General features: G+C 42.5%; 1 protein-coding gene across 1 annotated transcript in view; it reads right to left on the reverse strand.

The window, feature by feature from the left end:
* shtn1 (shootin 1) overlaps positions 1-13039 on the reverse strand; it is a 55245-nt gene that overhangs the window by 3179 nt on the left and 39027 nt on the right. Inside the window, exons 9-16 of the mRNA XM_055902228.1 lie at positions 8707-8853; positions 7622-7775; positions 6970-7087; positions 6706-6788; positions 3736-3842; positions 2811-2861; positions 2467-2587; positions 1505-1663 (exon numbers count right to left, since the gene is read on the reverse strand). Of these exons, the coding sequence (XP_055758203.1) occupies positions 1554-1663; positions 2467-2587; positions 2811-2861; positions 3736-3842; positions 6706-6788; positions 6970-7087; positions 7622-7775; positions 8707-8853 (891 nt within the window). The 3' untranslated portion in view covers positions 1505-1553. The remainder of the gene's footprint in view (positions 1-1504; positions 1664-2466; positions 2588-2810; positions 2862-3735; positions 3843-6705; positions 6789-6969; positions 7088-7621; positions 7776-8706; positions 8854-13039) is intronic.

Raw genomic sequence — 13039 nt, forward strand, 5'->3', positions numbered from 1 at the left:
GGACGTTATCTAAGTTTAGTCTTAGTTAACCTCCTCTTCCTTCAACATGAGAAAATGGAGGGTCATAAGAAAAACATGTCAGTCTGCACAATTAGTCATTTCCAAGTCCTTGGTGCAAGCAACATCCCCTTGTTCACTGATCCCTCTGTCTGCAAGGCCATTGTCGAGGGGAATTCTGCTGTTAAATAAAACGACAAAGTGACTTCCTCTTCCAACAATGTTGTAGCCCTGTCTGTATTTTTGTGGCAGTCCACTGATGAATGAATGTGCAGAGCCAATAGGTCTTAAGATGAAGTCTGAGCCCCTTGAGGCGCCTGGAAGATAAATCTAACACAAGACACTTTATACTCAAACAGGATTTGGGGGGTAAATAGTATACATGTAAACAAGATGGCAGAAAGAAAAGTCACTCAAATTGAATTTCCTCCACAATCTTGGGGGATTTGACCCTTTCTTTCAACTGTGCTCCAAGTGGAAATTGTGCCTTAGTGACAAATGAGACCCAAATCCTCAATTAGTGCCCCACACAATGGCTACGGGACGTCACACTCCTGTTTCTGGCTCTCACATTTCCCCCTCACTTCAGAAATAGTCCAATGAATTTGTGCAGGTGAGTGAAAAAAGCCCATCCTCATGGTCAACTAACCGTGATGGTCATTGTGGCGTTCTGAGAGCAAGTTGATCCCAATCCAATTGTTCCGTAACAAACACCTAGCAGAACAGCTTAACCTGTAGTTGACATGCCAAGCATTTGACTAAAATCTAAAGCTCCAGTACTACCAGTTACGATGCTATATGTGCATTTACATGCTTGAAATTCTTTATAGATTCTGCTATAAAATAGATTCTGCTATAAAAAATCTTTACAATAATGCCTTCAAATAACACCTGCACAAAAAAATGATCTTGGTCCATGAAAGACTGGGGGAGTATCGAGCAAGGGGAGTAGTGGAAACAAAATCTGCCACAGTGCCCTGTAATTGCTCACTGGGAGGCTACAAGGTTAATACTGGTCTAGACAGACCAATTTAAAGACATACTTGCTTTGGCAAATGTTCAAGGCTACAAAAGCCGGCTGACGGATCCTCTCAGTGCAAACAAAGACTGTGTCAAAAATGTGGGCTTCACCTTCACCATTAAAGAAATTTTAACAAAGCCTCCGGTTGTGGGAACAAAGTATTTCATTTCACCTAAATCAATCGCCCCATGGTAATCCTTCATACAGTAGTGCACTCCCTCCCCAAAACAAAACAAGCAGCAGTGTGAAAACATCACAGCTTAATACAACATGAAGCCACGGTGCACTGGATCTCAAGAGCGGCTCTAATTATTCCTGTAATCATCAGAAACAACTAGGGCCAGACTGGTTCTTACTCTAAAGGAGATTTATCTTACAGAAAGAAGTAAGTTTCTCATTTTCGATCAGTTGGGTCTTGGGACTTAAACTTCATTGTAAATTATGCAGTGATTCCAGGTGTTGAGACATCCTGTGAGGCGTACTTACCCAGGGCCCTGGGGTGCTAGTGGCAAGGACTCAGGTCAGCTGAGTGGGCCTAGAGCGGGACAGAGTCCTGGGAGTTCTGCTTGGTCTGGGGATGGTCCCCTCTCACCCTGGTGACATCCAGAACACTGCTGGGGAAGGGACGAGGTGAGGACGCCAAACCTTGACAGAGACAGACACAAACACAATCACATATAGATCCACAGTATTTCTACATTCAACAGTTGGAAATTGCTACTGTAGGCCTACAGTATGTTTACCTATTTGTCTGATTGATCTGCAGTGACAGAGAACTGATATTATTCTGTAGGTATGTTTGCAACACGGCACAACTTCTTATATGTTTCATTCATTGCAGAGGAGTGTAAAATAATTTAACATTTAACTAAATCAACTACCAGGAACCACCTCCTCAGCAAAGCAGAAAGTGGTGTCCATATTACAAAACATGGGTGGGCTGTGTGGAAGATGAGATGTCATATTTTGAGATTTGCAATATGTTGTTTCACTAAATAATTATTAAATAATTAGAACATGTGTTTGCAAATGATTGATATTTATATAACATTTACAAAAGGGGGAGGGAGTAAGGCAATAACCTTGTTCTTGCATTAATTACTGGAAATTAATTTGCCTCATATATATAGTCTCTCTCCTAAATGTAATATCACTTGTTAAATTTAATAATAACAATACAGCAAAAACAAATAGAGAAACGTTCCGTTATGATACTCTACTACGGATGGCATCTTACCTATTCCTTGTTACACAAGACTCGCTCCATGATCCCATCCTTTAGCTATTCGTACTGAAACTATTAGCAGGACATAAGACTGCCTTTGTCTAAATAGACAAATATTGAAACAATATTGATCGTCATCTTTACGGCCACTGAAACCCCCTCCAGAGTAAGTACGGGCTTGTCATTCTTCAGTTGTATATATTTTAAAGGAGACAAAACTCACAACTTTCCTGTGAGGTCTTGAATGCGCCCCGTCGTCTCTGTAGAACTCTCTCCAGCTCAGACTCAGTGTTTGTTGATGGAGATCCAACTTTAAGGTGGGGGGAGGGCCTTTTGAAAGTGTCCTGTACAGTTGGAACAAAAAGGGATACAGATTCTGGTATGGTTTTGAGAATAACCTCTAACAACTTAAAGTAGCTATGTATTATAAAACATTGTTTGTTCTGGTAGCTTGTATACTGTAGTGTCTAACAAATCATGGTTTTATCACCAACAACAAATAACAACATTTTGGAAAAGAAAAGTACCTCAAAAAGGACTACTGCTATTATTAAAAGGTTCCATTACCAGAATTCCTTTAAGTTCCTGAATGGCAGAATTAGAGGGTACCCTTTCTCGCTGGTAAGAGGATGAGGACAGATGGAAAGATGGGTTTGGTAAATAAGCAGCACATATTTGACACATTTATCCCAATCACTGTTTCAGCCTACAGAACCTGTTAGCATTGTAGTGTATTTCTAGACCACTCTTCGTACCACAGAGACCAGAATACAGGTTAAAACAGGGTCATAAAATAAAAAGATGTCCACATAGTGTATAATTATTTAATTTCGCATGCAAACAGACAATTTACGCATTATAAAATGATTTGGGTAAAGTATAGGTCCTAATGGTCTCCAATTTTGAGAGAACTGTGGGCAGAGTGCTAAGTGCTACATGTTGACATGTCTTAGAGATCTCATAAGAACTTAGAAAAACAAGCTCTTGCGGTAATCACATACAGCACACTGTCATCCCTGTTGGAATGTGACAATGTGTTCAAAATAGCTTCTGAAGTTTACATAGTCGTATGGACCTTATTTGTAAAATAGAGCAGTTTTTCAATTTCCTGAAGTTTCAATTATGGAGATACAAGGTTTTTTCCGTCAGCGACGCTATGCTACTTAGAAACATACAGGCCCGTGAACATGATTCCGACAGGTCATTAAAGCCTTTCACTGTGTTCCCGTTGAAACACAGCTTTTCTCTAAGGTAAACATAATGTACAGAGCTCCATGTAGACATGGCTTAGAAGTCTTACAATGTACAAAAACAAGCTCACTTCAGTACCACATACACTATTCTTAGGACACAGGTCCATGAACATGATTGTACAGGTCATATAGCCATTTCACCTGTAACAAAAGAGTGCATTTATGTAGAAACTCAGCTTTTCTCTGAGCTGAAGTGGTACAATGTTGGTGACCCTTTGTGAGTTATATCCTGCATGTACCTGGACGGGCTTGGTTTTGTTGAGGGCCTGGCCCACGGGTCGGAGGTGAACCCCCCTTTTGATTCTCTGCATCATCTCATCCACAGCTTGTTGCCTGATATCCATCTCTAGGAGTCAACACAAAAAGAGCACACAGGTTATTTATTGGATTTTGAGTACAACTTTAGTTGGAGATTTAATAAAAAACATGACCTCCATCCTCCTCTATTGCTGTCTACACGTTCCATGAAGGTGAGTATTGCAGGCAAACATTACGGACAACAGTTCATACAGTGGTCTTTACAAATGGCTTCGGTACTCCTTCAACAACCATTATGTTTTTATCCAGTTCAACAAGAAAAGTTCTTATCCAGTTCAACAAGAAAAGTTCGGTCTTTTCAAACAGTTTTTACACTAAAAGGACATTATCATAATTTTCACAAATTCACAATATTATTCCAACCTCATAGTGTGGAAATATATATAATACACATAAAAATCTACTTTTTGACTGTACTGGGCCTTTAACTAACATGGCCCGTCAATGCCCAATGCATCCCCAATAAATGCTCATAAAGCACAGACTGGTGTCCTTCAACTACTCAATTATTAATGTCTACAGTCCTCATACAAAAGTGACCCAACTGACCCATAGTGATTCTGGAAAATAGAAATTACTTTGAGAGCAACCTTAATTTTGGGTTAAATAATGGCCCTCAATTAAGTCGAGCTGCCATTCAATTCCACTGAGGAATTTCTACACATTGCATCGAGGAGGGGAACATTTGTGAAAGAAAAATGTATTGTATGCAGTTTTAAATGAGAAAACAATAAAACATTTGAATTTCAATTATGGATACTGCAAGAAAACCAAGGTCAGAGCACATGGTAGTCAACAAAATTCAAGATTAGACCGTGACAAGGTGATTCTACCTGAGTGAAACCTGAAATATGAGAGAGTGGAAACTATAAACAGTCAAACTATGTGGATGGACTGAGAAACAGATGAGATTGTGGATGGGACAGGTTGTACAAAGTCTGAATGTGGACGTCTGGGTACTGTATCAATAAGAGCCATGTTAGTTTAAAACATAATAGGCACCAGCCAAATAAAGTGCAACCCAAAGATCAGAGCTTCTGCGATAGTGATAGGCTCTGAAGCAATTGGGTCACAGATTCAAGTCTTCCAGACGGTACATCTTAGCTACATATAGTGCATTCGGAAAGTATTCAGACCCCTTCCACTTTTCCACATTTTGTTACGTTACAGCCTTCTTAAAAAATGTATTAAATCAACCCCCCTTATCAATCTACACACAATACAAAAACGAAAACAGGTTTTTAGATTTTTTTTGTAAAAAAAGAAAGAAAAAACATCAATACCGTATTTACATAAGTATTCAGACCCTTTGCTATGAGACTCGAAATTGAGCTCAGGTCCATCCTGTTTTCATTGATCATTCTTAAGATGTTTCTACAAATTGATTGGAGTCCACCTGTGGTAAATTCAATTGATTGGACATGATTTGGAAAGGCTCACACCTGTCTATATAAGGTCCCACAGTTGACAGTGCATATCATAGCAAAAACAAAGTCATGAGGTCGAAGGAATTGTCCATAGAACTCCGAGACAGGATTGTGTCGAGGCACAGATCAAAAAATGTCTGCAGCATTGAAGGTATCCAAGAACACAGTGGCCTCCATCATTCTTAAATGGAAAAAGTTTGGAACCATCAAGACTCTTCCTAGCGCTGGCTGCCTGGCCAAACTGAGCAATCGTGGGAGATGGGAGGTGACCAAGAACCCGATGGTCACTCGGACAGCGCTCCAGAGTTCCTCTGTGGAGATGGGAGAACCTTCCAGAAGGACAATCATCTCTGCAGCACTCCACCAATCAGTACTTTATGGTAGAGGGGGCAGACGGAAGCCACTACTCAATAAAAGGCACATGACAGCTCCCTTGGAGCTTGCCAAAAGGCACCTAAAGGACTCTCAGACCATGATAAACAAGATTTTCTGGTCTGATGAAACAAAGATTGAACTCTTTGGCCCGAATGCCAAGCGTCACATCTGGAGTAAACCTGGCACCATCCCTACGGTGAAGCATGGTGGTGGCAGCATCATGCTGTGGGGATGTTTGTCAGTGGCAGGGACTGGGAGACTAGTCAGGATCGAGGGAAAGATGAACGGTGCAAAGTACAGTGAGATCCTTGATGAAAAACTGCTCCAGAGCGCTCAGGACCTCAGACTGGGGCGAAGGTTCACCCTCCAACAGGACAACGACCCTAAGCACACAGCCAAGACAACGGAGGAGTGGCTTCGGGACAAGTCTCTGACTGTCCTTGAGTGGCCCAGCCAAAGCCCAGACTTGAACCCGATCAAACATCTCTGGAGAGACCTGAAAATAGCTGTGCAGCAATGTTCCCCATCTAACCTGACAGAGCTTGAGAGGATCTGCAGAGAAGAATGGGAGAAACTCCCCAAATAAGGTGTGCCAAGCTTATAGCGTCACCTAAGAAGACTCGAGGCTGTAATCGCTGCCAAAGGTGCTTCAACAAAGTACTAAGTAACGGGTCTGAATACTTATGCAAATGTAATAGTTCAGTTGTTTTTTCCCCCTCCAAATTTGCAAAATAAAAATTCAAAATAACTGTTTATGCTTTGTCATTATGGGTTATAGTGTGTTAATTGATGAGGGAAAAAAGCGATTTAATCAATTTTAAAATACGGCTGTAAAGTAACAAAATGTGGAATAAATCAAAGGGTCTGAATACTTTCTGAATGCACTGTAGTTTACATGAAAGGGGGAGCTGTACAACGACACTCTTGAACTACTGTCCAAATGTTCAGCACAATAAACTAAATAGTATAAGATCATACAGTGCTTGCAGTTAAACGCTACAACCGACGACATACCAAAGAGAGGTTATAAGAACATTTTGTTAAAGCTCTTAAAATATAGATTTTAGGATTTTTTTCTGTTTACTGTACCTGGCTCCTTTGCTGAGTCTTGAACCACTAATGGAATATCCCTACTGATATTTTTCTTTTTGCGAATCATCAATAGCAGTGAACTGTAAAGGAACAGAAAAGAGTGAGTTGACCTTGGACCATATATAGGGCCCTATAGGGAGTTTTTCCTGACCATGTGTCCTGACCAGGAAGTAAGCCTGGTCCCCAGTATGACTACTTCAAGCAGATGTAGTTCATGTAAAATTTACATTGTAAATGATTCCCATTTTGTTCATATCTCACCCGAGAGGGTTGGTGAGTGGGGCTGGTGGTGGAGGAGGGGGTGGCGGGGGCGGAGGTGGAGGGGCTGGAGCAGGCGGAGGGTTAGAAAGGGCCTGGAGCTTCTTCTGCAGCTCCTCAACTGCTCAATAGGACAAATGGACGAGTAGCATCAGCATCCATTCATTAAGGGAGGTGTAAAATACATTATATTACGAACTGAATGGAAATGGAGAATATTAACCCAAAAATGTATTCTGAATGCTCCATGAAACACTGTTTTTAGTCCATTGCTTTTGTTAACAACTGAAGAATGTTTTGATGTACATCATCATCCATTTAGGAAAGGCTCAACATTACAAACACTTGAAATGAATGGAAATGGCTCAGAAAATGGTTAGAGAACTGCAGGTTGAGATGATTAACCTACAAATGCATTATAAAGTGCTCTAATGAATATGTTTCTTTGCAGTCCATTGCTTTTGCTAACAAATTAAGGGTGTTCTGTGCATTTCTCTACAGTTAAAACCCAAGGTTGGCTTCAGTTGAATACATGTAGAAATCCCATTGTCAAACCATGAGAATAACATTAACCTTTTGACAAAGCCCACTCATTCCCTGCTGGGATCATGTACAGCTACTGTGTGCAGTCCTCCAATTCTGCTGTGCCACTCACCAGTAAACTTGAGATCCTTGGCCTCCACCTTAGCCTTGGAACATCTCTCCTCGTGCTCCCTCTTCTCCTCTGCCAGGAGCTCTAGCTTACGCTGTAACGCCAGCACCTCCTTATGTAGCTCTGAACCCCTGAGCTGCTCCTCAATCCCCTTCATCTGTTACCGCCAAACATTACCCATTCACTCACAATCCTACAAGATATGCTGTGTACCGGGGAGATTCTTACTAAACTTGAAGTGAACGTTAGGAAATAAAGAGTATGATTTTACAAGGCAAACAATGGTTCTTCACTACAAACAGAAAAATGTTGAGGCAAAAATAGTGATAAGTGGTGCTGCTTTAAAACACACACACACACACACACACACACACACACACACACACACACACACACACACACACACACACACACACACACACACACACACACACACACACACACACACACACACACACACACACACACACACACACACACACACGCACACACACACTGACACAAAACAACGGAACAAAATGTAAGCTGCTCAGAGCCTGCACCACAAACAGCTCCTGTGGTGATAATTGCTGATAAGTAGCTTTGGATAGGTGCCAGTCCCAAAAAAATTCTCTGCTCCTCAAATAATGTGTTAATTGTTCTTTAAATGGAGGGTATGGCTCACCTCCACCCTAGACCAGGAGAGATCAGTGATCCCACTCTTTCCTAATTGTTTTCACCCATCCAAATCATGCATGGTGTCAGTGAATCAGTGAATGGTGTCTCTGATACTCCTTATCAGTATGGACAGAGAAAGTCGCTGCCCAAAGTGCTCCATGTGACCATTGTCATTCAAAAGGTCATCTCACAGTTTAATTGATGAGCTAATCGACTTTAAGTCTTTTTCAGATACACATTCATATTTTTTCCACGTGCAAAACTGGAGTAGATTTTTTCCAGATGAGGTCATATTTTGTAATTTAAAAAAATGCAATATTTGACTATGAGGGAAAAAATATCTTGGCTGACATTAGATTCTAGACACAATTTTCATCACACTAAAGACGCATTGTGTTGTTGGTGATGTGGTGTTAATGTTGATGTGTGACCTGTTGTTGGTGCTCCAGCCTCTGGCTCTCCAGGGCCTGGGTGAGCCTGGTGACATCAGTGAGGGCTGCCTGCAGGGCCTCACTGGGTGATGAGCTCTTTAGGAGAATCTGACTCTGTCTGTTCAGCTTCTTCTGCTCAACCAGCATCTGCATGGGAGGAGGATTTACACAAGGGACAGAAGCTGTCAATAAGTGTTAACAGTGTTGATACATTACTGCATGTGAAGTTTGTAACACCTCAAGGGAAAATAAGTATAATCCAGCCTGTTTTAGCAGTAAATTAACCATACCTGTAGTTCTAGTGTAATAAACAAATATTTGAGTATACCGATAAAAGTACCTGAGCATGTATAGAAACCAGTGAGGCTATTCAAAATGTGTGTTTGCAGAGAGGGGGTATATTGAGGTCTCATTATGCAGCATGCATAGGGTGGTCATTCATTTAGCTACATATGTTCTCAAAAATGATCTCTGGTGATAACACATAATGAATAGAGTGTGCCTGAATACTGATTAGATTGCAAGGGGGAAGAGTACTAATCTGGACACCATATAGAACATACATGTTATACAATCATGTGGCACTTCTAAGATATTCATGCCACATCTTAAACACAGCGGCATCACATATTCTAAAAACAGTATACCATTGGATACTGGTGTCCAATGCTACAGCTCAAATTCATAATTCATATGGGGAACGATTCTGACCCGAGTTAAGCGCGCGTAAATGGAACGTAATTCCCTTTTTATGCACTTTTCTCTCTATGCGTATTCTGACTTTGAATTTAAGCATGAGAATAGCATGCTATTCAACCGCTATTCGTTTGGGGTGGAGATGGAATAAATGAAGGTGAGGCTGAGGGGTGTCTACAGATACGTCGCATTCTGAGTTTGGCTTAATTCCATCATAATTCCACCAATTGTACGTGCGAGGAAACCATGAATAAGGTCTCGCAAACCTCTACTTTCTTTTCATGATGGAAATAACAGCATTCTCCATGCACTGTAATTTATAAAGCGATAAGCTATTAATAAGAGCTAGGTAAATGAGTAATCAGTTTGGAGAAGGGATTGTAAATACACACAGCAATTGTTTTAGATGACATTTCCTTATAATCCCTGGAGATGATCTGAAACCAGAAGCAAACTGAAAATCATATCACATGACATGTATCGCGCCCCATTTTCCACAGTGAAGTAGGCTATTCAGAATTGTAATTGTGTAACCTCCTAATTTGCTGAAATAATTTTGTGCCCTCATAATTTGTGGGTAAACTTTTGAGGCTACTGTAGGGCTATACCTGTGGAGTTGATGTTCTGTATGTCCTTTAGATTGTTTTAATTATATGCCCTTTCTCAGTTATATTTTACAATTTGTATCATATTAAATATTAGCCACTATCGGGAGCAACCGTAAGTTATACCCACATAATTATAACTGTCACTTTAGTGTTAGTGTTCTTCAATTTGTAGCTCACATTTTGCATCATTCCATTCCATTTCGTATACCTTTCTTTCCTCTGTCAAGTCTGTGTAGTTGTCCCTGCTTTCCTCTGTCACGTCTGTGTAGTTGTCCCCGCTTTCCTCTGTCACGTCTGTGTAGTTGTTCCTGCTTTCCTCTGTCACGTCTGTGTAGTTGTTCCTGCTTTCCTCTGTCACGTCTGTGTAGTTGTCCTCCCCTTCCTCTGTCAAGTCTGTGTAGTTGTCCCTAATTTCCTCTGTCACGTCTGTGTAGTTGTCCCTGCTTTCCTCTGTCACGTCTGTGTAGTTGTCCCTGCTTTCCTCTGTCACGTCTGTGTAGTTGTCCCTGCTTTCCTCTGTCACGTCTGTGTAGTTGTCCCTGCTTTCCTCTGACATCTGTATAGTTGTCCCTGCTTTCCTCTGTCACGTCTGTGTAGTTGTCCCTGCTTTTCCCTGTCACGTCTGTGTAGTTGTCCCTGCTTTTCCCTGTCACGTCTGTATAGTTGTCCCTGCTTTTCTCTGTCACGTCTGTGTAGTTGTCCTCCCTTTCCTCTCTCACGTCTGTATAGTTGTCCCTGCTTTCCTCTGTCACGTCTGTATAGTTGTCCCTGCTTTCCACTGTCACGTCTGTGTAGATATCCCCGCTTTCCTCTGTCACGTCTGTATAGTTGTCCCTGCTTTCCTCTGTCACGTCTCTGTAGTTGTCCCCGCTTTCCTCTGACACGTATGTATAGTTGTCCTTGCTTTCCTCTGTCACGTCTGTGTAGTTGTCCCTGCTTTCCTCTCTCACATCTGTGTAGTTGTCCCCGCTTTCCTCTGTCACGTCTGTGTAGTTGTCCCTGCTTTCCTCTGTCACGTCTGTGTAGTTGTTCCTGCTTTCCTCTGTCACGTCTGTGTAGTTGTTCTCCCTTTCCTCTGTCACGTCTGTGTAGTTGTCCCTGCTTTCCTCTGTCACGTCTGTATAGTTGTCCCTGCTTTCCTCTGTCACGTTTGTGTAGTTGTCCCCGCTTTCCTCTGTCACGTCTGTATAGTTGTCCCTGCTTTCCTCTGTCACGTCTGTATAGTTGTCCCTGCTTTCCTCTGTCAATTCTGTATAGTTGTCCCTGCTTTCCTCTGTCACGTCTGTATAGTTGTCCCTGCTTTCCTCTGTCACGTCTGTGTAGTTGTCCCTGCTTTCCTCTGTCACGTCTGTGTAGTTGTCCCCGCTTTCCTCTGTCACGTCTGTATAGTTGTCCCTGCTTTCCTCTGTCACGTCTGTATAGTTGTCCCTGCTTTCCTCTGTCAATTCTGTATAGTTGTCCCTGCTTTCCTCTGTCACGTCTGTAAAGTTGTCCCTGCTTTCCTCTGTCAATTCTGTATAGTTGTCCCTGCTTTCCTCTGTCACGTCTGTATAGTTGTCCCTGCTTTCCTCTGTCAATTCTGTATAGTTGTCCCTGCTTTCCTCTGTCACGTCTGTGTAGTTGTCCCCGCTTTCCTCTATCACGTATGTATAGTTGTCCCTGCTTTCCTCTGTCACGTCTGTGTAGTTGTCCCCGCTTTCCTCTATCACGTCTGTATAGTTGTCCCTGCTTTCCTCTGTCACGTCTGTGTAGTTGTCCCCGCTTTCCTCTGTCACGTCTGTATAGTTGTCCCCGCTTTCCTCTATCACGTATGTATAGTTGTCCCTGCTTTCCTCTGTAAATTCCGTATAGTTGCCCCTGCTTTCCTCTGTCAATTCTGTATAGTTGTCCCCGCTTTCCTCTGTCACGTCTGTATAGTTGTCCCTGCTTTCGTCTGTCACGTCTGTATAGTTGTCCCTGCTTTCCTCTGTCAATTCTGTATAGTTGTCCCTGCTTTCCTCTGTCACGTCTGTATAGTTGTCCCTGCTTTCCTCTGTCACGTCTGTGTAGTTGTCCCTGCTTTCCTCTGTCACGTCTGTATAGTTGTCCCTGCTTTCCTCTGTCACATATGTATAGTTGTCCCTGCTTTCCTCTGTCACGTCTGTATAGTTGTCCCTGCTTTCCTCTGTCAATTCTGTATAGTTGTCCCTGCTTTCCTCTGTCACGTCTGTATAGTTGTCCCTGCTTTCCTCTGTCACGTCTGTATAGTTGTCCCTGCTTTCCTCTGTCAATTCTGTATAGTTGTCCCTGCTTTCCTCTGTCACGTCTGTGTAGTTGTCCCCGCTTTCCTCTGTCACGTCTGTGTAGTTGTCCTCCGTTTCCTCTGTCACGTCTGTGTAGTTGTCCCTGCTTTCTTCTGTCACGTCTGTGTAGTTGTCCCCGCTTTCCTCTGTCACGTCTGTGTAGTTGTCCCTGCCTTCCTCTGTCACGTCTGTGTAGTTGTTCCTGCTTTCCTCTGTCACGTCTGTATAGTTTTCCCTGCTTTCCTCTGACGTCTGTGTGGTTGTCCCTGCTTTCCTCTGTCACGTCTGTGTAGTTGTCCTCCCTTTCCTCTGTCACGTCTGTGTAGTTGTTCCTGCTTTCCTCTGTCACGTCTGTATAGTTGTCCCTGCTTTCCTCTGTCACGTCTGTATAGTTGTCCCTGCTTTCCTCTGTCACGTCTGTATAGTTGTTCCTGCTTTCCTCTGTCACGTCTGTGTAGTTGTCCCCGCTTTCCTCTGTCACGTCTGTGTAGTTGTCCCCGCTTTCCTCTGTGACGTCTGTGTAGTTGTTCCTGCTTTCCTCTGTCACGTCTGTGTAGTTGTTCCTGCTTTCCTCTGTCACGTCTGTGTAGTTGTCCTCCCCTTCCTCTGTCAAGTCTGTGTAGTTGTCCCTAATTTCCTCTGTCACGTCTGTGTAGTTGTCCCTGCTTTCCTCTGTCACGTCTGTGTAGTTGTCCCTGCTTTCCTCTGTCACGTCTGTGTAGTTGTCCCTGCTTTCCTCTGTCACGT

This window comes from Salvelinus fontinalis, chromosome 37, assembly GCF_029448725.1.
Source record: "Salvelinus fontinalis isolate EN_2023a chromosome 37, ASM2944872v1, whole genome shotgun sequence".
NCBI lineage: Eukaryota > Metazoa > Chordata > Actinopteri > Salmoniformes > Salmonidae > Salvelinus > Salvelinus fontinalis.